This window comes from Oryctolagus cuniculus, chromosome 9 (genome assembly GCF_051225735.1).
Source record: "Oryctolagus cuniculus isolate XC-2025 breed Fujian yellow rabbit chromosome 9, ASM5122573v1, whole genome shotgun sequence".
Lineage (NCBI taxonomy): Eukaryota > Metazoa > Chordata > Mammalia > Lagomorpha > Leporidae > Oryctolagus > Oryctolagus cuniculus.
In genome coordinates, this window is record NC_142875.1 from 35,170,566 (window position 1) to 35,195,627 (window position 25,062).

The window sequence follows — 25,062 nt, forward strand, 5'->3', positions numbered from 1 at the left end:
TCTATGTAACTCTGATTTTCAAACAAATAAATAAATCTTAAAAAAAAAAAGAGAGAAAGACAAAAGAATGATCAAATTCAAAAGACTCAAATAGACATGTACAGAAGGTCCTAGGAAACAACTATGAGAACTTGATTTTAGACTGGATATTAAATAATATTATAAAACTATTATGTTTCTTAGATGTAATGATGCCATTGTGACTAAGTGAAATTCTTTAAAACATTTTTGGAGTACATGCAGAGCTGTTTTCCGCATACTATACATTTTCCATATATGTCTTTTTTAAAAGTCTATTTATTTATTTTGAATCACACAGTTGCAAAGTGAGAAGGAAGAAAGGAAGATTGAGACAACATTTGGAGCACTATTAATTAAAGAGGAAACAAAAAAGAGAAGTGGCTTATAAAGTGACGACTTATTGTAAATTAACTTGAGGTTGTTTATCTCAATTGACACGAAACTTAGCAGCCACTTGTGGGGAGCAACTCGGACTAGACTAAGTTACTGGAATTAAGACTTATTCTATGTATCTGCTTTCCCACAATATGGCGCTGAGAAGGGAAACAGCTTCTACACAGCTGCCTCCAGTTCAACCAATAAACTGTGGGACCTGCTCCTGATTGCAGGAGAGCAGCGTACTGGGCGTGTGGGCAGCCGAGTTAGGATTGGCGGAAGAGGACTATAAAGGAGGAGAGAGACGGCATGCACCAGGAACATCTAAGGGGAACATCTATCTGAAGGAACACCTGTGCAGCCCCCGAGAGAGCCGGCCGGCGGTGTGCCGCTCCCCTGCGGAAGTGGGGAAAGTGCCCAGGGGGAACCGCCCTTCCACGGAGGTGGAAGGGTCGGTAGCCAACCCGGGAAGAACCAGCAGCAAACCCGGGAAGGGCCGAGCAGACGAAAGAACAGCGCAGGGTCCTGTGTCGTTCCTCCATGAAGAGGGGGAGCGACATAATGGTGCCGTGACTCGGATATGAAGCCTAGGCAGGGTTTAGTGTCGTTCCCCCATGAAGACGGGGAGCGACATAATGGTGCCGTGACTCGGATAGGAAGCCTAGGCAGGGTTTAATGTCATTCCTCCACGAAGAGGGGGAGCGACATAATGGTGCCGTGACTCGGATATGAAGCCTAGGCAGGGTTCAGTGTCGCTCCTCCATGAAGAGGGGGAGCGACATAATGGTGCCGTGACTCGGATAGGAAGCCTAGGCAGGGTTTAATGTCGTTCCTCCACGAAGAGGGGGAGCGACATAATGGTGCCGTGACTCGGATATGAAGCCTAGGCAGGGTTCAGTGTCGCTCCTCCATGAAGAGGGGGAGCGACAGCCACTATTTTTTTAAAAGAAAGTTAATATATTATGGGAAGAAACTGTTAAAGCATGAAGCAATTTTGTTTTCCACATTAATCAGTTTTCCTTTATCCATATAGATACTGTTCCATGGCTTTATTTTAAAGAATGATAAAATGTTATGAATCTATTATATACAGGATTATTCTGTTATTCTTATAACAACCCTGGAAATCAAAGGTCATTCTTTGCATTTCATGACTGACTTAATTGGGGCACAGAGAAGTTAAGTATGGATACAGATTACAGAACTAGTAAACGGTAAAAATAGGTTTTGAAGTCAGGCTTCTCTGTCTCCAAATTAGTGCTTTTTGTTTGCAAACTATTAAATAGCCTAAATAATTTCATAAGCCAACTTCTGAAAGACACAGGGTTTTCTGGGTTCTCAATGCTAGTTTTGATCATTTGATTATTATTTAATCAGTCTGGTAAATAGACTTAAGAGAATAACCTTGTAGAAATTATAGGTGCCAACCCATGCATCTACAAACAATTTACCTTTGAGAAAGGAGCTAAAATCAATTTCTGGAGCAAAAACAGTCTCTTCAACAAATGGTGCTGGGAAAACTGGATCTCCACATGCAGAAGTATGAAGCGAGACCCCTATCCTACACCTTACTACACAAAAATCTACTGAAAATGGATTAAAGATCAAAATCAACAATGCAATAACATCAAATTATTAGAAAACATTGGGGAAACCCTGCAATACATTGGCATAGGCAAAGACTTCTTGGAAAGACCCTAGAAGCACAGGCAATCAAAGCCCAAATTGACAAATGGGATGACATCAAGCTGAGGAGCTTCTGCACTGCAAAAGGAACACTCAGCAAAGTGAAGAGGCAACTGATAGAATGGGAGAAATTACTTGCAAACTACGCAACTTTGATAAAAGATTAGCATCCAAAATATATAAAGAGCTCATGAAATGCAACAACAACAAAACAAACAACCCAGTTAATAAATGGAAAAAGGACTTCTACAGGAATTTTTCAAAAGAGGAAATCCAAATATCCAACAGACACATGAAAAAGTGTTCAGGATCACTAGACATCAGATAAACACAAATCAAATCCACAATGAGATTTCACCTCACCCCCGTTAGGATAGCTTTCACACAAAAATCAAAAAACAATAGAAGCTGGTGAGGGTGTGGGGGAAAAGATACCCCAATCCACTGTTGGTGGGGATTTAAACTTGTACAGCCACTGTGGAAGACAATATGGAGATACCTCAGAAATCTGAATATAGACCGACCATATGACCCAGCCATCCCACTCCTGGGAATCTACCCAAGGAAAATGAAATCAGTACCACAATAGCTAAAATATGGAATTAAGACAAATGTCCATCAACTAAGACTGGATAAAGAAATTATGGGATGTATATACCATGGAATACTACACAATAGTAAAAAAAAAAAAAAAAAAAAGAAAAGAAATTCTGCCATTTGCAACAAAATGGACATAACCTGAAAGACAACAGGTGATGACTCAGGCAGTTAGGTCCCTGACACCCACATAGGAGATCCAAGTTGAGTTCCCAACTCCTGGATTTGGTGTATACATTGGGCAATCAGAGAATGAGTCAGCAGAGGGGAGCTCTGTCTATCTCCCTTACCTTCTCTCTCCGCCTCTTGAATAAAGAAATAAAAAATAAGTTCATGGAAAATGGAATTTTAAGATAATTTTATTTTGGTGCAAAAAATTTTGATATTTATATAAAGATTTTTAGTAAAAAAGCACTTTTATGAACTTTAAAAAAATTGAATGGCAGAGTGAAAGAGAAAGAGAAGGGGAGACAAATAAAGAGATCTTCCATCTACTGGTTCACTCCTCCAAGTGGCCAGAATGCCTGGGGCAATGCCAGGAGCCTGGAACTCCATCTAGTTCTCCCACATTGGTGCTAGGGACCTAAGTACCCAGGAAAGTTTCAGCTACTATTCCAGCACATAAACAGGGATGCAAATCTGGATCAAATCAGTGCTGCAATATGGGATGCCGGGATTGCAACAGGTGACTTAACCCACTGTACCACAACGCCAACTCCTTCCATGAACTTTCGGAGACTCCTTATATCAATGGGGGTCAAATAAATTAAACTGTACAATAGCCCCAAAAGTTCTCTGACTTTAACAATAGGACATTATAACTACATGTGGTGATAAATTCACATGACTTAGCAAACGATTTCTGTAGGAGTCTATGGCAAGTCAGCTCTATCATCAGTCACTCAAAAGACAGAATCATTACAGTGAGATTTTGATACTTTGAATAGTTTATTCAATATTGATCAGATCTGTGCAATTTACAGAAAAACAATTACTTCAATAAGCTAAAACTCCACAAGTATTTTGAATGTTAGAATTGTAACATTACTGGAAGAACAGAGCTGCTATAAGTCTGCTCTTGTCCACACTGCTCATCTTGCCACCCACCGCCACCAAGGTAGTGTCTCCCCTAGGAGACAAGCACAGCCAGACCTGCATGGTGCACTAAACCAGCATACTCAAAAATACAAAGAAATTTAATTCCTCTCAAGACAGAAACAAGTCCTTTAAGTATATGCTGGCCAAGCAGGTGATGATCCAAAGCTGGGAAGAAGAGTTGACCCAGGTGAGTGTGGCTCAGCCAGCCAAACTGACCATCACCCCAGGCTATGCCTATGGTACTACTGGGCATCAACCCACCACCTGGCACTATGGGTTTTGATGTTGAGCTTCTAAAACTGGAGTGACAGGAATGGCCTCCTCCCTTAGCTCCCTGGTCTTGGATCTGCCATGGAGGGGGTCTGGTACTCCAGACACGTGCACACAAATCCATCCAGAGCTTTGCTGTGATTCCATAGCAAACTCCGTACAAACATCTGCCAGACTGTGTTCTGTCATTCAGCTTTGCCTCTCACAGCCCCATTTCCTCTTTCCCTGCTTGCATGTGTGTTCGCCTAAATAACACTCCGTAAACAAGTGACTCATTTTATGTTTTTCTTATTTTGGAGTGAAGATTCTGTTCCAGTCTTGGATCTAGGCTTCCAGTTAAGATGTGTTCAGGTATCAGCAGCAGAAGTGATTGGATACCTTTAGAACAGGAGTTAGTGTTGGGTGGATGGGGTTTGTAAGAATCTATTTTTTGGATGAAACTTGCATCTATTATGTATTAAGCAGTCTTGCTGCACTGAAAAGCTACAGCAGATGTGAGATGCTGATGAGGGCTGAATTATTCTCCAATCAGAGAGAGGCCTAGGGATGGATAACAGCCCTGCCCAGGATGAACTAGGGATGGCCTTTGCCTCCACAGCCCCAGCCCAGCCTCCAAGAAAACCTCTGTCTCTTGTACCAAATCACTTCACTGTAATGCTAGACACTACAGGTACCTTCCCTGGGCAGCAGGGACCACTGAAGCCTTCTTTGTGACCTAGCTTATTTTTTTTCCCCATCCTGTGATTTCTCTAGTAGATTTTCAGAACTTTTATAGTCTCTTAACTATCCAAATTCCAACACTTTCTAAATTTTAAGAAATTTGAATTAAAAGTTTAAATTGAAGGAGCCATTTGTAGATCTTCACCCAAGAAAAGCCCAGGCATTATGACACATCTTTGAGTGTTTTCTTGAGAAAGTGATCATGCTAGTCATATCACTGCAGCTTCGGCATCTCCCAGTGTTTGATGCTTGGCTCTCTGTGCTGATCTGATTCTCTGTCCTGTGTAGTGATTTGGCAAAAGATACTTGCTGCCCCCAGCATTACATATGAGTTTTGAGTTTTATTACTGCTATAAAGTGCTTTATGCTGGCTTTTCTCAAAAAAAAAAAAAAAAGAATCACAGTATTACTGGCCAGTAGGTTATTTTTAAACACTGAAATGAGGGATGTACTTTTCTTGGACAGGATTTTTTGGTACTATTTTATGTCAGGGTAAAGAAAGACATTTAGAGGTAGTCTTTCAGTTCTGTGATGGCAGCTAGAAAATAGATTGTTGGAGGCAGATATTTTATATTCACTCATACATGCCAAAATACCCACAAGTATGTACATGCATCTACATGCACACATGTGCATGCACATTCTTTGAAACAATGCTTCTGTTTATCAATATAATTTAATCTTCCATTCTATTCTGTGAACATCTTCGGGAGACACAATTTTTAGAAGGCTTAGAGACACCAATGTTCATTTCTAGAAAGCTTATATTGCTTTGAAGTAAGGATAAAGAATGTCAGATAATAAGATATTAATCACTTACACCATGCACCTCACCTATATTACAAACAATATAAGAGGTTTGACTTCTAGAACTTACTATGACCTAGTTTTCTTGTTATATTTTCCTTGGTAAAAAGTTAAGCAGACTTTTTAATTCGTTAAGGAAAGACTGATTTCAGTAAGAAAAAAAGGTGACAAAGAAGATTATGTTAAAAAAAATCTGTAATTACCTTTGGTATTTAGTGTTGCCAGTGTTTTGAATATTAATGGTTAAATCAGTGAGTATTTTCACTTTTAAGGTAAAAGTGACTTTTCTCTTGCCACGCTAGAATTGAGGTTGACCCAGTTTCCCACACTAAAACTGGAGTCAACAGAGTGGTTGGCTTAGGGGGATTTTCTTGGTGGTCAAATATTCAGGAGACCTTCACACCAGTGATAAGTTTTACAAATCATGTGGATGAAGCTTGATGTGAAGCTAGATTTCTCTTGCCCTCCTCAAAATAGATTAAGAAGGAAAATAGAGAATGTTTACTGGAGCTTATTGTAGCAACAGTAGTTAAGGAATTATGTCTCGTACATCCTTTCCATAATATACTTCTCAGGGGCCATTCATGCCTTACATCAGTGGTAACGGAGATTATTTGTTTCCTGAGTAGATGCTGAATGATTTATAAGACTTTTAGTTTGAGATCTTGCCTCTCTATCAGACCAGGGGGCAGATTTCTGCCAGTCAGACCAGGAGAATAGCATCTATCTACTGGAACAGGAATGTCGTGTCTATTCACCAGAAGCAATGCTCAATATTTGTCTACCAGCCAGGAGGGTAGCCTCTATCTACCAGAACAGGAGAATAATATTTTTAAGAGCCCTCAGCAAAGGACAATAAGTGAATTTATCTGGGTTTTTTGTCAACTTGCTTTCAAAATCATTTCATGCAAAAATCTTGATGATTCAATAATCAAGTAACAACTTATGTATTTTGGTATGAAGGAATGCTGAAAAACAAACCTTTGAATATAGACTCATGTACTACACTTGCATGATCAGTAGTAGGTCACAGGAATAGACTATCAGTAGTTACAGGTCTACAGAATGCAGCTTCAGATGCTAAATATATTCTATGTACAGTATTTAATATTTTAAGGAAAGTCATGGGGAAATACATTTGTGTACAGATTGGCTTCACTAAAAGGTCTAATGGTACTTTTCCCTCTTGAGAATATCTTATTGTGAGCTGAAGCACTTTGCAAGTCAGAAATCTAAAAAAGTTATGTATAATTTCAGTTTCATTCCAAAAAAAGATTATGTAGATGATAATTGAGAACTATCCATATTAAGGTATATAAATAAACATATCTAAAGATTATTAATCCAATTCAAACTAGAAAATACAAAACTATTTTACTGGCAGAAAAATAAATTTTAAAGATAAATACTATTGGTTGGCACCGCGGCTCAATAGGCTAATCCTCCGCCTGCGGCACCAGCACACCAGGTTCTAGTCCCAGTCAGGGCGCTGGTTCTATCCCGGTTGCCCCTCTTCCAGGCCAGCTCTCTGCTGTGGCCAGGGAAGGCAGTGGAGGATGGCCCAAGTGCTTGGGCCCTGCACCCCATGGGAGACCAGGAGAAGCACCTGGCTCCAGGCTTTGGAGCAGCTTGGTGCGCCAGCCGCAGCGCACCAGCAGCAGCGGCCATTGGAGGGTGAACCAACAGAAGGAAGACCTTTCTCCCTCTCTCTCACTGTCCACTCTGCCTGTCAAAAAAAAAAAAAAAGATAAATACTATCTATTCTATAGGAATTATACATTTTAGTAATTGGGAAAAACAGAGAGCTAGTTATTTCCTATTTACTCTGCTTGTTATTGCTTGGAGATTTGCATTGATTTAGGTTTTGAGCACATATTTGGAAATAGTAAAATATAAATCAAAGTAGAAAATTAAGGTCAAGGAGGATATAAACATAGAATCAACAGGAAAGCCAGTGTATTCTTAGTTCAATTTGCATAGATTGATTGGTATTTGTGTGTTTTTTATACAATCTTAGCACTGTGCCTCCTCCTTATAACTTTTTGCAACAATTCTGTTACTATCCTGATATTAAATTAATAAAATATAATCTATGTATAGTTAAAGAGGCTTCCATAGCCTTGGCAACTCATGACTAGAGCCTAGGGAGATTACTGATGCCATAAACAAAAGTGTCAAATTGTTGTCAACAACAGGAGTCACTGTGCACTTACTCCTCATGTGGGATCTCTGGCCTTGATGTGCTGTACAGTGTGATTTAGTGCTATGACTAGTACTCAAACAGTATTTTTCACTTTGTGTTTCTGTGTGGGAGCAAACTGTTGAAATCTTTACTTAATATATGCTAACTGATCTTCTGTATATAAAGAGAATTGAAAATGAATCTTGATGTGAATGGAGGGGAAGAGGGAGCGGGAGAGGGGAGGGTTGCGGGTGGGAGGGAAGTTATTGGGGGGAGGCCATTGTACTCCATAAGCTGTACTTTGGAAATTTGTATTCATTAAATAAAAGTTAAAAAAAAAAAGAAGTTAAAAAAAAAAACACCTTCTTTTATGTGAATAAGAGGCTCCCTCTAAAATCAAGAAGCAGAGTTTACATGTTCCTACCTGAAAGTTGAGAACCTGCCTTGATTTAGCCTTGATCAACAGAAAGCTGCTGAATGCTGCTCTGGAACTTCTGAGCCCACTCCTAATGAGGACTGTCGCACCATTAGCCACTCTCCTGGAACCCAGCTACTACAATATGAGAAGTTCAAGCAATGTGAAAAGCCCTCATGAAGAAGTCCAAAGTGCTTCTGCTGGTGTCTCCAGACCCCAGGGTCACCCACCTGTGTGAGCCACTGGAAGCCCTAGCTAATGCAGTGCCAGTCAACCTCACGTAGAAAGAACAGCCCCACTGAGTCAGTCATCCCACAGGATCTTGGGATAGTAAACTTGAGTTGTTTTAAGCCTTCAAGTTTTGGGCTGTTTTATTGCATACCAATAGACAACTGAAACAACATTTATATGTAAAACTGAACTAGGTTCTAGTTTTAGACAAATACAAACAGGTTTTTCATCTATTGGAAGATTCAGTGGAATATATTTATGTCTTGCAGAACAGGAGACAGTTCATATGAGGGACTGTCCTATTTAATGCAAGATGTTAATCATCTACAGCCCCTACCCTGAATGTAGTATTTCCCAATTATTGAGACAACCCAACACTTATATGAAAACTTCCCAAATGCTCTCTAAAAGACGGCATTGATTGCAATGATTATTTAGATAGTGACTATGGTAATAGATACTGAGAAAGGTAGAAATGTAATATAGCCTATGGCTTTAAAAGAACATTCTGAAAGATGAAAAAAGTAATACAACATGATAAATATTATGACAGAGATGTTTTTTGGGAATATAGTAGAACAGAACCAGTAGTTAATCAGCCTTAGGAAGGATGTTTCCTGGAGGAGTTGATTGAGGTTTTGTTTTAAAATTATTTTGCAACAGCAACAGCAAATGAGAGAGTAAGCAAGAGAAAAAGCACACTCCCATCCATTGGTTTACTTCTCAAATGCCCACAATAGCTGGGGTTAGGGCAGATTGAGGTTAGGTTGAAATTAGAGCCAAGAACCCAATCCAGATCTCCCACATAGGTGGCAAGAATGCAACCACTTGAGCCACAACTGCTGCTTCCCAGGCTCTGCATTAGCAGGAAACTGGAATCAGAAGTAGAGACAGGACTCAAATCTAAGTACTCCAGTCTGGGACATGGGCATCTCAAGTGGCAGGTTAACTGCTAAGCCACATGTCCACTCCTTGAGTTTTGAAGTAAATAGAGGCTTCAGCCAGGTGGAAAAAAGGGAGTATGGAAACTCAACCAAAACAGCCCAGACAGGCCTTGAGGTACTACAGCTATAAAGACAGATAGCTAAGTAGGCTGGGGCCAGAGGGTGATGTCTCTCTTGCCTTATGAAGGAGTTCACTAAAATTTGAAGGTAATTTCATCACCAGAGTTAATGTCATATGTTCACATCTCCCTACTTGATCCTTGTATAGTTAGCTTCGGCCCTATGACTTGTTCTTGCCAAGGAATAAGGGTAGAGTGACAGAAGCCACGTCCATTCCTGGCTCTACATAAAATACTACATGCAATCTTCTTTTCTTTTTTTTTTTTTTTTATCAATTTACAGGCTTTTATTGGGATTCTGCTCCCGGGCGAGGTTCCCTGGTCCCAACAGCAGGCCCTGGGAAGTTGTGCATCAGAGGTTAGGAGGGCTCCTTTTATAGATACAGGGCATGGGGGTTAAAGGTTGAGGCATGTCTGATCCTCACTGGTTGACCTTTAGGCACATGCAGGGACCTTGGCAAGGACTTTTCAATCCAGGAATTGCCGGTAGAGACTCTCCATTCCCGGGAGTATGGGCCTTCTCTCCTGCAGATCCCGAAGCTACCATCCCGATCTCTTGATGATAGGAAAAGGGGTGATGATGAGTCTCTCTGGTTACTTCCTGCTGATTGGGGATGTCGTCTACAGGGGCCGCTGGGGGTATCTTGGGGCTCCGCAGGGACAGGCATGTATGGATGGAGAAGCATCTGGTTGACCGCTACTCTGGAGGCTTCCTGGATTCGATCTTTTATGAGCCTGAGAGCACAAGGAGCAATCATTACAATTATCCATACAGTTATGCATCCCAGGGTTGGGAGTAGCCAAGGGAGAAAAGAGGATAATAGATTCCATCCATACTGTCTCTGATACTCCTGTTGTCATTTGGCCATAGGTTCCTTAAGTTGTTGTGTCATGCTTCTGACCACTCCAGATTTGTTAGTAAAAAAGCAGCACTGTTCCCCCAGAAATATGCATGTTCCCCCTTTTTCTGCTGGTAAGAACTCTAATGCCCTTCTGTTTTGAAGGGTCACATCAGCCAGGGAGTCAATCTGGTCTTGCAGTTTTATAATGGAGGCTGCAACATTTTGTAGCTCTGTATTCAAGGTGTTTGCCAGCTGTTGTATATGGGTAGTACCATATGCCAGGCTAGCTACTCCTGTCCCCATTCCCGTAAGAACACCTAGTGCTGCTAGAAAGGGAAGGATAATTATGTCCTTTTAGCACAGGCGTTTTACAGTACCAGTATTGAGAGAGACTGGTTTTGGGGCACCACACAGACCTCTGGGAGGACAATTACAGGAATACAGATACCAGTTGCATTAGGCGGTAGAGAGCGGAATAGGGAACTCCCACACTGAAGGAAGTGACCTCCAGGTAAGCAATCTTCTAGTTTCATAGGGGTCATGGAATTACAGAGAGTGGAGTTGAAAAAAGGTTTGGAGGATAGTGGGTCAGGAGATAATGATGAGGTTAGATTGAAGCACTGGTGGAGGTTTTTTGGGTGAGGGAAATTAATAAGGGAGAACTTGTCTCGTCAGTGGGTCCTGGAGTAGAATTTGTCAGGACTTCAATAGCTGTAAAGGAAGGTAACAGGGTGGAACAAATCCAGCAACCATCAGCCAGAGAGTTATTGGAAGCATTTAGGAGCTGGTAATCAAAAGAGATATATGAAAGTCAGGGCGCGGGAGGTGAGGTGGGTTGGGTCTCCGTTGGAGAGGTGGCAAGGGTTGCCACTGAGTGGTTATTTGTGTCAAGTTTTCTCCCAGGTCCTTGAGCACCTCCTTAACCCTAACAACCTCCTGTCATCGATTAAAGTCCTGGTGCCCTCCCCATCGCTACAGCCCCAGTGAGTGGTCTGTGTCATACAGACCTTTGATCCAGGGGATTTGGCAAAGCTGTCATGTCTGCGAGTTCTGCTATGGTGAGCACTACATGCAATCTTCAATGCACCTTTCCTCCATCTCATGTTGGAGGTTACATACTCCAGATGGCATGTATCAAGGAACAAGAACTCACCGACATATACCAGACTGACATATGCAATATGTAATCTTGTATTAAGTCTCTGAGATTTGGGTTGTATCAGTTGGAATTCTGCCAGGAAACAAATTGCCCTAGTTGGTTCAGATGAAGATGTAATGAATGGACTCCTTTCAGAGATGTGGGTGGAACAATGGAAGAAACTTGGGAGGCAGGAAGCTGTTACCCTCCCCTTGCAAGGACTGAGTGAGCAGAAAGAACAAATAGTTCTCAGAATCTTGATAGCTGAGTCCAAAAAGAGGAGCTGCCCAGCCAGAGCTCTAGTCATGAATTAGCATTGCCAGACAGAAGAGCTGAAACGAAATACCCTGATCTACCTCTGCCCTGCCTTCCATCTCCTGAGATGCCATCACCATTGGCTAAACCCTACCAGAGTTCACCCTCAAGGAAGCGCTCGTGATGCAAGCCCATGCATGAGCCAGCCCCTGGGGCAGGAAGTGTTGTGAACTAAGTACAGGGGCAATGGAAAAGCAGCTCACAGGTTTAACTACGTTGACTCATACAGCCTTATGGAAGGATTTTAAGCTGATTTTAAAAATTAGATTTATGGAGATATACTTCATATACCATAAAATTCATCTTTTGAAGTGTGCAATTTGGTGGGTTTTGGTGTTTTCACACAGTTGTGTAACTGTTCATAGTAATTCAGGAATATTTCATTACTACCATCCCATCACCACCACCAAATATCATACCAGTTAAGCACTCACTCTTCATCCTCCTCTCCCTCTAGCCACAGGAACCACTAGTCTGTGGTCTGATTCAGGGTGTTTTCTGCTCTGGATGTCTGACATAAAGAGAACCATAAAATAGGTGACTTTTTGTGTCTGATTTCTTTAACTTAGCATCATGTATTTTCTAGGTTCACCTGTATTGTAGCATGCATCAGTATTTCATTCCTCTTATTGACAAAATGTTTCACTGCCTATGTGATGATCTAAAAGATCATTGTAGGGGCTGGTGCTATGGTTTAGTGGGCTAAGCCTTTGCCTGTGGCATCGGCATCTCATAGAGGCACCAGTTCTAGTCCTGGCTGTTCCTCTTCTGATCAAGCTTTCCACTATGGCCTGGGAAAGCGGTAAAAGGTGGCCCAAGTCCTTGGGCCCCTGCACCTGTGTGGGAGACATGGAAGAAGCTCGAAGTTTCTGGCTTCAGATCAGCCCAGTTCTGGCTGTTGCAGCCATCTGGTAATGAACCAGCAGATGGAAGACCTTTCTCTCTGCTTCTCCTTCTCTAAGTAACTCTACCTCTCAAACAAATAAATAAAATATTTTTTAAAAAAATCAGTGTGGAGAATAGGTTAAAGTGAGCTAAGATCAGTGGCAGAGGCATGTGTGTCAGTAGGAGAGTGATAATATTATATAAATACATTTCTCAAATTGTTCTCAGGCCAGGAAATGAGAAGAAAGTAGCAATTTTTACCTCCCGTCCTGTAATCACCTTCTTTTCACGGGTTCCTCATCTCAGTGATTCCATTATTCTCCCCAAATCTGGGGTCATCCTCCATTTCCATTGCCTCCACATTGAATTTTTTTTCTGTGCACCAGACCTCTGAAAGGGCCCTTTCTTCTCTGTGCTGACCGCCTTATGGGTAGCCTTTCAATAGGTCATGCTGAACCCAACCTTGTTTCATGACACTCATCTCCGACCCTTCCATCTGGGGAACAATGATGACAGAAGATCAATGAAAGGTGTAGTAAATTATTTCACCATTCATTGTCGAGTTGGGAAGGATAAATCAGACACCTGTAGGCGAAGATCTTCCTCTTCTTATACCACTAGGAGTTCAGTACCTCCAGAGTACACTCTCCTCTCTGTTGCATGGGAATAACTGCCCACCAGCCCCACTGCCAGGGGCTGGATAAAATTGCTGGTGACTTGAGTTCAGAGGAGAGTGCTGCTTTGCCTTGTATGAAGCTCTGTCCTCCCATTTACCACTATTGTAATGAAAATAATATTTTTGCTTTCGTTTTATATAAAAAGGATACCTATCATTTTTCAGAACTTGAGTAGGAAAGTACCACAACAAATCCTAAATTTACCATTTTTTTTCAATAGCCAAATGTAAAGCCCATCATGCAATGATGTACTAGATCATTATAAAAAAGAAAAGGACAGATTTTAGGGAAATCAATGTTTTTTCTAAGTACTTAATAAAATTTTCAAGAGGAAATTTGAAATATGGCATGTCATGAATAACATCAATATTTTAAGCAAATGGAAGGGCAAATTTCGTCTTGTAATCACAGTAATGTTTTAGCTTAAGTTCCCCAGGAAACTCCCCATCTCTGCAAAAGAAATCTGGTAAAATTATTAGGGAGTATACTTCACAGCAAAACTGCTTAGGAAGCCAGGGAAGCAGGGTTAGGGAGAGGAAGAAATCCATCTGAGGATCAATTAAAAAAGCACAAGCCAAACCCACAGGGAATGTGGAGTTGGGATGGTCTTTAGAGTTGTCACCAAATTAATGCAACCAGAATGGGCCTTTGTAACTCTGCACTGTTGAATTATCAGAAGATTGCTTGCACCTAAGGGAGGTGACATAAACCACGGGACAGGCAGCAACTGTCAGCTGAGGATGATTCTCAGAGAGGGGCTCAGCTGTGAGCCACTATCACCAACAATCTTGACAGCTGGGAAATAAAAGATTCAATGCTGATGGACACTCTGGGCAATGCAGTGCACATCCATCATAGTCCACCCCTAGCACTGTGCAGATGCACTTGCTTCTCCAGAGAGCTTACCTCATGGATGGGATTCTGGGTAGTTCTTTTTTCCCCTCTTGTAGAAACCTAAAAGAGAATAGAACCCTTGTTGCTACAGCTGTTTTTACTGTTACATCTGAAACTCATCATGCCTGTCTTCCACACCTGTACCAGATCACGCACCTTGAATCTTTGCTAGTTCAGGTGACCTACATAGTGGCATCACCTACACCTTCATGTCAGAGATAAGAGCCCCTGGTCACCATGTCCTTTTTAGGTCACAGGGACTGTGCTTGTCCATTTAACATCTGAGTTAAACCAAGATATATAGCCATGGATCATTTAACTACCACACATATTTTCTCTGCTTCTGTAAATAACAGTAGTCCACCTAACACTGATAATAGGGGTCAGTTACACCTGCCAGTATTGGGAGTCCTTTGCTGATCTCTTGAACTGAGGATCTCGAAGAGACTGAAAGCAATTATAATTTAAACTCCAATGGGCTTCTTATTGGGTCCTTTGGAAGTATTATACCTTTGGGAACAAGGAGCCTGAATAGGATAGAAGACAAATTCTTGAAGGGGTAGCAGGGAATGGGACCACTGCTACTTCCATTTGAGGTTCTTGAACTCATATTCTACTAGGCATAGAGTATAATATAACAGTTGTTCATTTCAAGAGTACTATGTGCACCTATATTCCAATTGCACCTTCAAAAGAACATGGCATTTTTCCATCAACAGAGGGTTCTGGGTGGCATTTTATGTGATAGGATAAGTGGATCCAACAGACATTTTGTTAGTTTCCTACTGAGTCTGTAACAAATCCTGGGCTAAAATCCAACTTATTGCCTTATGTTTCTGGTGGTCAGAGTGCTAAAATGAAGGTTGTATCTGGGCTACATTTCTTTTAGGGGCTCTAAGAGAGAATTAATTTCCTTGCCTTTTCCAGATCCTAGAGGCCAAATGCATTTCCTGGCTCCTGGACCCTCTTCAATCTTCAAAGCTAGCAGTGCCGGTGTCGCATCCTCTGCCTGCAGCGCTGGCACACCAGATTCTGTCCCGGTTGCCCCTCTTCCAGACCAGCTCTCTGCTGTCGCCCAGGAGCACAGTGGAGGATGGCCCATGTGCCTGGGCCCTGCACCCGTATGGAAGACCAGGAGAAGCACTTGGCTCCTGGCTTTGGATCAGCGCGGTGCGCCAGCCGTGGCGGCCATTGGAGGGTGAACCAACGATAAAAGAAGACCTTTCTCTCTTTTTCTCTCTCTCACTGTCCACTCTGCCTATCAAAAAAAAAAAAAAAAAAAAAAAAAAAAAAAAAGAAAAGAAAAGTTAGCAGTATAGCTGGGTCACACCTTTATCAATTTTTCTTAGACTAACTGCCTTCTCTCACTCTCACCCCCTTGCCTCTCTCTTATAAGAATTCTTATGATTACACTGGGCCCACCTGGATAATCCAGGCTACTCTTATCACCTGAGGCTCCTAACTTAATTACACCTGTAATCTCTGGCCATGTAAGATAACATAGTCACAGGTTCTGAATACTATAACACAAGAATCTCTGAGGGGCCATCCTTCAGCCTACCACAGACACATGTCCACTGGCACACACCATAGACTACCCAGAGGCCTCTGAGACAATGTTTTCCAGAATGCAATATCTGCATAAGTCTTCAGATAATGGGGCAAACCAATGACTATCCTGTGAGCAGAGAAGGCAAACTCTTGCCAGGTTATGTTTTAATTTCAGCCCAGTTTGAATCACCGACTCTTCTAGAGTGAGAGGTAACCAGCTAACTTTCCAGGAAGTGGCTGGTTGGTCTCCTCAGGGGATCTTGCTGTCTTAAGGTCTTAGCATTGGTCTTTTCTGCTGGCAGTAGCTATATTAGCGCTATTAGTGAAAGCCCTTCCTATAAGTTTGATGTATAACATTCATCCTTGGTACCATGTGTAGCTTCCATGTCCATGTATATTCTATCCATGTTCATTTTGTACTTCTATTGGGTGTATAAAAACAGGCTGATATCAGTTGGTGGGATCATCCCAACACATGGCTGTTTACAGTCTCTTCCAGGTGGGAGGCTCTCTGGTGTGTCTCATCATGTGATTCAACGCTATTCCTTCAGGCCTAATCTCACATGTCCATCCATATAGCTCTTTTGCAGACTTCCCTATCCTCAACCTTCCAACACTGCATAATGTTTGTAACAGTGGCAGGATTTTGCTTCATTATTATCTATCAAGATTATAGCATAGCAGTAGTCCATTTTTAGCTTGTACTTACTTGCCAAGTCAACCTATGCATGATCTAAGCTCAACCTTTTTCCTCTTTTCTCCAGTTCATTATAAGGGATACCATCATCCTCCATATATTTAAGCTTAGTAACAGGCATCAGTGTAATAGTGGTAGATGACACAGGAGTCTAGCTACATGCTCATGTAGTTTACTTGTATTCTGGCCCTTTTTGTGCCCAATTATGGGCATATCACCTACATCTTGCTATGAATTGATGCTGTGCCTAGTGGATCTCATGAGCTGTTGAGTCTGACAAAACCCAGCTCCTTTTGGGCTAACCTAGCTGCTTACCATATAACTCAACATCTCAAGGTGAGGTGATCCATCTCTATCAGAGCCCAGATGCCAAGTCATTTTTTCAAATAGTATATGATTTTTTTCCCCTGAGGATCACATGGCCTTTCTCCAGGACCATGGGGCTCTTCTGTGATTTAACCATTGAATCTTCACATCATTCTACAGCATCCTTTCCCACCACTGATACATGTAATTTCCTGGGCTCTGATATGTTATATGGACCAAAAAGCAGTACTATTTACTCCAAAGCTCTGGGCACAACTTAAAGTTTACAGTCATCTGTGTTATTCAAGAAATGTGTGCCATAAATATTCTCAGGTAAATATTATGCCTTCAGAACCCAAAGAAGTCCAGCAGGTGTGTTGTCCCTCTTTCTCTGTGGTAGGAAGTGTGGGATGTGATAATTCACCCTTCATTTGTAGAAGATGTCTGGCATGCATCAGACCACTGGACCTCTAATTCTTAGCACTTCATTTTCTCCAATGCGTCTGCATTACTAAGCAAGAGTGATGCAGCTCAACTGTTTTTATAATTAATGCTCTTTGAACCTCTGAAAAGCTTGAGCTATTGCACCTGCAAGTGCTTCTCCACTTGCCAAGTATCACTCTCATCCTAGTCTATCTTGCACATCTACTCCTATCACATGTCAGGGCTATCAAGACTCCATCTATCAACCCTGAGGGTCTATTAGTTTTCTACTGTGTCATAACAATATTTCCAAAATACAAACATTGATTAGTTCACAGTTTCTGTGCATTAAGTTTCTGGCCATGCCTTAGCTCTATCCTCTGCAAGGCTATAAAGAGATGTCATCTGGGGATGCAGTCTTATCTGAGACTCAGCTGGAAAGGAATCACTCCCATACTCATATGCTTGAGACAATTCAATTCCTTGCAAGCTGCCACACTGAGGGACTCAGCTCCTTTTTGGTTGTTGGCCAGAAGCTACCATCACTTCCTTGTTACATGGAGCTTTCCTCTCTATATAGAGGATTACTTGACAGCTTACTTCTTTAAAACAAGCAAGGGAGACAGGGTCCCAGCAAATTAGGATGTAATAAATGCGTGTGGGTGTAATCATGGACATTCTCCCACTTTTGCTATATTCTGTTGGTTAGGAGTGATTTGCAGGTATAACCTACACAAAGGTAAGGTTTTTATGTAAGAGCAGGGAAATGAGGAGATGGAGGTCATAAAGGTCACTTACAAACTGTGTACTATAGAGGAGATCTTCATTGTCCCTGACCAGTGGACAATGTAGCTCCAAATTCCCCTTTAGAGTCTATTTCTTCAATCACTCCCTATACCAACTGACTTGAGTCACGTTCCCCAGGAAACAGACTCAGGGATGGAGAATTGCATGCAGCACATTTACTGTGGAGTGCTCCCAGCAATGCCACCTGTGAATGAGTGAGGCGCTGAGGACTCGTACAAGGAGTGGACGGGAAGGGGAAAATCAAACTGCAGTGCAATATCAACAAAGGCCTTAGCTAATTCAATGGAGGCTTCTAAGAACTGGCGGTGGCTCTTAAATCATCCCAAATCAAGGTCAAAGTGTCAGATTTTTATACACTGCATTGGCCTGCTATTTGAGGCAGGCTTCCCATGGGAAGGGTTGTAACCTCAGGTGAGACTTCCTTTAGGCCAAGGGCAATTTATGAGAAGCGCTTATCTTAAACAGATGACAGTCAATACCCTCAGTGGCTAGGGAAATTAGAGGCTCACACTAGGAAGGGGAACCTGGGAAGCACATCACTGCAGTAATCTTTAGTAAAATCCAAGAGCATAATACAAAATACAATTCAGGGAATTTCTGAATGCTTTAAATTGATTAAAGGAAGAAAAACTTGGGATCCAGGGGGAATAAATGGTTGCCTTTTAATAATTTTTAAAATATTTATTTGAAAGGCTGAGTGATAGCAAGAGAAAGAGAGGGAGAGGGGGAGAAGGAGAGAGACAGGGAGAGAGATTTCCCATCTACCAGTTCACTCCCCAAACCATTGCAATGGCGTGGTCTGGGCCAGGCAGAAACTAGGGGCCTGAAACCCCAACCGGGTCTCCTACATGGATGGCAGGGGCCCAACACCAGGGCCATCTTCTGCTGGTTTCCCAGGTGCTGGATCAGAAGAAGAGCAGCCAGGACTCGAACCAGCACTCTAATAGAAGGTGATGTTATAAGTGGCGGCTTAACATGCTATGCTATAACACTGTCCCCTTTAATGATTTTTAACATATTTTCCCATATAGAACACTGATAGACACTAGATAGGGAGAGTATGCTGAGAAGATGTTGGAGTTGATGTACCAGTTGGGAACATCTTTAAGTGAAATGTGATTAATAGTAACTGAGACAGTTAGTAATCTGTTTTTTTGTTCTTGCACAAAAAATGTTTGAAACTTTGTCTAATGGCTCTATAATGTCAAGGTCAATAGCAGTAATTCTCTTGGCTTTTATCCCAGTGAGCCTCTTGTCTCAAGGCTACAAACACTGGCCATCTTGTCTATCTTTGAGGTGGAAACAAGGAAATAGTGAAACAGTACCAGCACATTTTCCCCCATTCTGATGGCCTGAATCACGTTGCAAAGCCAACTGTAGACACAGGAAGACTTCACAGAATATTTCACTCTTCCAGGTCTCTAATGTAGAGGCAGGCAAGGAAGAAGGGGATTTAGAATGGGTACAGGTAAGTAAAGCAATATTGATTTCTAAGCAGGGGTTTCTGTTTTGATGATTTAAGTCAGATCCATGAGCTTCAAAGACCAGATGAAAGATGATAAAGTGCCATCATTTGGCTGAAAGGCCAAATTAACTTTATTGTTTGCATGAAAGACCATCTGTATTTTTCAGGATCCAATCAGGAAAACAGACAAGTGTATGCCAGGTCATTAGGAGAGAAAACTAAATACAGGGCATCAATTGGAGGGTACTGAAAGTCCAACAAGGAACTGAGACAGCTCAAGGGTAGATAGTAGCATGAAGTCATCACAATCCCTAGGGCTGGACAGACCAAGGACGAAAGGCTGTTACCAGACTCCAGCAGTGGGGCTGCCAATGAGAACTGGTTCCACAAGAAGTTCCTTGCTTGAAGCTGGACCATGTTATATAAGGAGCAATTCAGAAGAAGCTGGAATCCCAGAGGAGACACTGCCCAAAGCAGAAAGATAGGGGTGGCTGGGGTGGGGGTGGGGGGAACAGATTCTCCACTCTATCCAGTTCTGGGTCTAACTGGAACCTAGTTGGCAAAGGAAGCCTGGAAGATGTCATTTGCAGCTATCATTCCCCTGCTGTTCAGGGCAGAGCAGAAGAAGGAGCTTCAGAACAAATAAGCCAATTCCTGCCACATCACACCACCAGTACATCACAGGGGACTTCAGGAGCACCTGTAGGGATACCACATTCCCCCTGAAAGCAATGTTGTCCCTGATTCACTGCAAGAATTCGTAACTAATCCAGTTTCCAATATTTGACATCATATAGATGAGCTTATTTTGTCCATCCAAGAAAACACTGTCACTGCAAATTAATTTAGGAAGAATATGAAACTTTTTTCATACATTAGATGTCTTGCAAACTTTTCCAGAAGATTTTGACCTACTTTGAAGGCAAATCTGGCATTATATCAAAAAAGAGGGAAACATTTTTAAGCGAATTACTTATGAAGAACTAGTAAATCCACCCCTTTTTTACTTTCAAAATATGAAATATATGAAAGTAGAAATATTTATCAAAACAGGAAGTCAAGCTAGGCAGGGCTAAGATTCTTATACTGATTACAGATTAACAAAATGTGAGCCTGAATTATTCATAATTTTTGAAACTAGAGGTATACCATAGCTACCAGCCATTGGTAAAAATGTATTGTCTGGGACCGGCACTGTGGCATAGCAGGTAAAGCCACCACCTGCAGTGCCGGCATCCCATATGGGTGCCGGTTTGAGTCCCAGCTGCTCTACTTCCAATCCAGCTCTCTGCTATGGCCTGGGAAAGCAGTGGAAGATGGCCCAAGGGATTGGGCCCCTGCACCCATGTGGGAGACCGGGAGGAAACTCCTGGCTCTTGGATTCTGTTTGGCCCGGCTCCTGGCCAGTTCCTGCCATCGGGGCCTTTTGGAGAGTGATGGAAGACATTTTTTCTCTGTCTGTAACTCTACCTCTAAAATAAACAAACTCTAAAAAAAAAAAAAAAAAAAAAAAAAGAATAACCAGGAAAAAAAAAACATTATCTTGTTAGGAGTACAAATTACTAAATATTCCAAGGCCCTAAAAATGTAGTTGTTGACAGCAAGAGGTGAGATAGCTAGGGAATTTGACATTTATGTTTAAGACAATTTCAACCATCATATGAATTCTTCTATTCAGTTTGGAGCATTATGGTGTATGAAATACATTTCATTTTTAAATACATCGTCATTGTACGTGTTAAGAATGAAGGGTTCTGTGACCCTGAAAAAGTGAAGGCTACCTAAGAATGAAGCATTTCTTCATTCTTTAGTCTTGAGTACTTTTGTCTTCAAAATTGTTCTTAGTTCCCATTTTTGTTTTTAAATTATTGTACAAATCGGGGAAACAAACTCAGATTCTTAGCCACAGCATTCTCAGCAGCCTTGATATGCCTGAAAACACAAATACTTCCTGTGTTTGCAATCTTGTTGCAATAATGCTAACCTTTCAAATGAAACTTTGTAACAACATCAGTCTGTTCTCTCTCACACCAATGATGGTTCCTGCCATGTTAGTTGCTGCATCAGGGCTAGTGGCTTCTTTAACACAAAACAAAAACAACTTCGCAGGCACAGAGCAGAAAACACGTAAACACGGTCAAAGTTCAAAAAATTGTGGCCCAGTTTTGCAACGTCAAGTGGCAAAGAACCACACGGATCTGTGATCCCAAGGTCGAAAGATGAAGCTATCGTCTTTTATGATCACAACCACAAAGACTCGAAAATGCTACGCCCGTTAAGGAAACGTGCGCAAGGCAGGACTCGCTTTCGCTGCGGCTCTCGCGGGGCGAACGTGCAGCGCCCAGCTTCCAGGCGGTGCTCACACCCAGCGCGCCCGCGGCCGCCCCCAGCGCCCCGGCTCCGCGCGCCCAGCGCGGCCCCGAGAGCAAGCTAAGATGGCAGCGCCGAAGCTCCGGGAGCCGCGCTCGGAGGGGCTGCAGCAAGCCAAGCCGCGTCCTGGACATATTCTTTCATTTGGCACAGTTCTTTGCAGACCCAGAGCTCCCCTCTCCCGCCCCCAGCACGCCGGCCGTCCGGGCAGTCGAGAGCTGGGCTTGCAGCAGTTGCGGTAGGCGACGTTTGCTTTGCCTATCGCAAAAATCCGACGTCTCTGGTCCGCAGCGACCGCGCAGGTGCCCCTCGTGACTTGCCTTGGGGACTACCCCGCTTCACGACCCCCTGACAGCGGGGTTCAGTGTGACACCACACGCCCTTTCGATCCCGGCGTGCGCCACTTTCCCGGCCATCCCCAATATCCAGCGGCCACGGGTGTAGCGGTGGCGGTGGCAGGGGCTGGGGAACGCACAGTGAGGAGGCAGGAAGAGGAGGTTGGGGAGGCGGAGAAAAAAAAATGCTGCAATGGCTATCAATTTAGAGTGGAGAGACCGCTGCCGCTGCCGTGGAAGGAAACGCTGCCAACCGCAACACAAACGCCACCCTCCGCTACCTAAGTGAGCATGTGTGTGACTCTGCGCACGCCTAGTTGCGCCGTTGGACTTCTCAGGAAATTGTCCAGTTCCCGGGTTTTGTGTGTACCCGGGAGGCTCAGGAAGGGGCCCATCTAGGAGTAAAGAGTACAGTAAGGACTGAAATTAAAGAAGGAGTGGGAGGCACCCTGACACCAGAGCCACCGCTCCTTCTGGGAAGTGTACATGCTCTAAACGGGGCAATGACCGCATGTCACCAACCAAGCCTGCGCTGGGAATGTTTCTCTGTGCACGCCATGTGCACACATTCTTTTCCTCCTGCCTGGGAATAGCTCTTGTGCTAGGAGCTGGGAATGCAGTGGGTGAAGATACAGACAACAGTCTCACCACCATCAAGCACAGTCGTGTGTTTTGCTCAGTGTGTGTTACCACTTGGGAAAAGCTATGTACTAAGGCAGACATCCTAGATGCTCCCTACAATCTCCTGTGGTAGGAATTATCCTGACCACTATTCTGAGAAGGAAACTTACTCACAGATATAAAAGTATGAAGTAGCAGAGGCAGAATCCAGACTGAGGATGTCTGACTTCAAAGCCCTACAGCTATCCTGCTGGGTCTTGCAGCAGTAATGCACCCTTAAACCATCCACCTGTTGGGCCTTTAATATCACTCTTAGAATTTAGCTGCCTCCAGTGTCTTGGCTCTCACCAGGGGAAGAGGAAGTTCCTGCTCAACACTGAGGTGTGTACCAGCTGAAGCACCAGCCCAGACACTGAGCCTAGCAAATAATTATTGGATATATGATGTGTAAAGTGCTAGATTAGGAACTGAGGGAGACACAAAAATGAATGAGAATCACTGAAGGAACTCGTAAGAGTTGAGACAGCAAAGCAAGTGTCAAACTGATTGAACAGGGCTAGCACAATGCTAAAATACTGTGATTCCACATGTCTGCCCTTAGTTCCCATGTTTTCATTTTCACATTCTTAGCTAAAAAAACAAAATCCAGGGGCCACATTGTACTGCAGCTGATGAGATGCTGTGTGGAACACCTGGCATCCCATATAAGCACCAAGTCCCCACTGTTTCACTTCTAATTCAGCTCCCTGCGAATGTGCCTGGGAGAACATCGGAAGATGGCCCAGGTGCCTGGGCCCCTGACACCCATGTGGAAGATGCAGTTGGGGTTCCTGGCTCTTGGTTTAGGCCTGGCTCAACCCTGGCTATTGTGACCATTTGGGGAGTGAACCAGTGGATGGAAAGTCTCTCTCTCTCTTTGTATGTGTGTGTTTCTCCTCTTTGTAACTCTGCCTTTCAAATAAAAAATAAATAAATCTTTTAAAAATAAAAAATAAAAAGCTCTAAGTGTTAGCCATCTATTATTTAAACAATAGCTAAACAATACTACTGCCAGCACCCTTCCTCTGCAAAGCAAGAATTAATTAACTTCTGCACCCACTGTATTTATTAAACAATAAGCAGGACTTTTTGTCATTTTTAAAGAGAAGACATTCAAAGAACAGGCACAGAGATGAGAACTAGTGCGTAATTGAATAGTTGAAGGATGTAGTACTGGGCTTATAAGACTTAGAAATGACTGTAAATTAGGGTTTGGAGTCAAAAGGATAAAACTTAACAGGAATCAGGGTGCACTGGTGCATTTATTTCCAGAGCATGCAATGAGGTTAGCAGATTAGCTCGGAACAGAGGATTCAGCCCATGTCACTTTTTAGACATAACAAAGGTGCGATCTTTGGTAGATCTGACATAATCAGATGTTATACAATCTTAGTCACAATCATAGTTTCAGGTTATATTTAAGACATCTTTAATAACAGGAGTCTTGGCCGAAAAAGATAAGCTGTTAAGGGACCACCGTCAAGAGAACATAGTGTACCCTTAGTGTGCCTGAGGAGTCAACACAACACACAAGAAAACATTCTTGCATCAAGATTCAGCTGTGATGTCCTGCGCATGAATGACTGATTTGTGAATACTAGCCTACCGACTAATTCTGTTTTTTTTTTTCTTTCCTAAAAAGATTTATTTATTTGAAAGAATTACAGAGAAAAAGGAGAAGAGAAAGAGGAGGAGAGACAGAAAGACCTTCCACTCGCTGGTTCACTCCCCATATGGCCGCAATGGCGAGAAGCCAGGAGCTTCTTCCGGGTCTCACCTGGTGCAGAGGCCCAAGCACTTGGGCCGTCCTCTGCTACTTTCCCAGGCGCATTAGCGGGGAGCTGGATCAGAAATGGAGCAGCCAGGACTCGAACCTGCGTCCCTATGGATGGAGTGCAGGCGCTGCAGGCCGTCCCCAATTCTGAATTAACCAGTCCTGCTCACAATAAACCTTGGCGCTGGCAGCACAGAGCTGGGGGGCAGGTGGCAGTGCTGCGCGCTCCGGCGCGGGGCTCCAGGCCTCTCTCTCAGGTTCTAAGTCTCCCACCTGGAGGGAACCCATTACCTGAAACGCCGGTAGCAGGCAGCCTTGCCCAACACTGTCCTCACTCTTCCTCAAGCTGCTAGGAAATCCTGGAGAAGTGGATTTCTTTCACAAACCGCACCACCCAGTCGCCCCACACCCAAAGCCCTGGGGGCGGAGGGAGTGGTGGCTGAGGAGGGTGGGGGGGA

General features: G+C 42.9%; 1 protein-coding gene and 1 pseudogene across 7 annotated transcripts; one reads left to right on the top strand and one right to left on the bottom strand.

Moving 5' to 3' along the window:
* The first annotated feature begins 3,847 nt into the window (after window positions 1-3,847).
* On the top strand, window positions 3,848-4,259 carry LOC149124543 (peptidyl-prolyl cis-trans isomerase FKBP1A-like; annotated as a pseudogene).
* A 5,456-nt stretch (window positions 4,260-9,715) lies between these two features.
* On the bottom strand, window positions 9,716-25,034 carry LOC127492114 (uncharacterized). 7 transcript variants are annotated; one of them, XR_016212821.1, is made up of 5 exons: window positions 24,896-25,024; window positions 15,135-15,470; window positions 14,229-14,276; window positions 12,925-13,141; window positions 9,716-10,200 (listed from the first exon to the last, which is right to left on the bottom strand). XR_016212821.1 is itself a non-coding variant. In XM_089303558.1 (3 exons), exons 1-3 carry the CDS (start codon window positions 15,161-15,163, stop codon window positions 9,840-9,842), a joined length of 438 nt encoding a protein of 145 aa, XP_089159684.1. In that variant the 5' UTR covers window positions 15,164-15,274; the 3' UTR covers window positions 9,716-9,839. The 7 variants fall into 7 exon arrangements, 1 of the variants encoding a protein (XP_089159684.1); XR_011378746.2 differs by having other exon boundaries at window positions 12,907-13,141; XR_016212819.1 differs by having other exon boundaries at window positions 15,135-15,474; window positions 24,896-25,020.
* Between the last annotated feature and the right edge of the window lie 28 nt (window positions 25,035-25,062).

Excerpts from the sequence above, each read along its gene's own strand:
- LOC127492114 (XM_089303558.1), bottom strand. The coding sequence starts at position 15,163 with ATGCATTTGGCCTCTAGGATCTGGAAAAG. Across the intron at positions 14,277-15,134 it reads GCCTCTAGGATCTGGAAAAG|GTTTCTACAAGAGGGGAAAA; the intron begins GCAAGGAAATTA and ends ATTCTCTTTTAG. Across the intron at positions 10,201-14,228 it reads CCCAGAATCCCATCCATGAG|GCTCATAAAAGATCGAATCC; the intron begins GTAAGCTCTCTG and ends TTGTGCTCTCAG.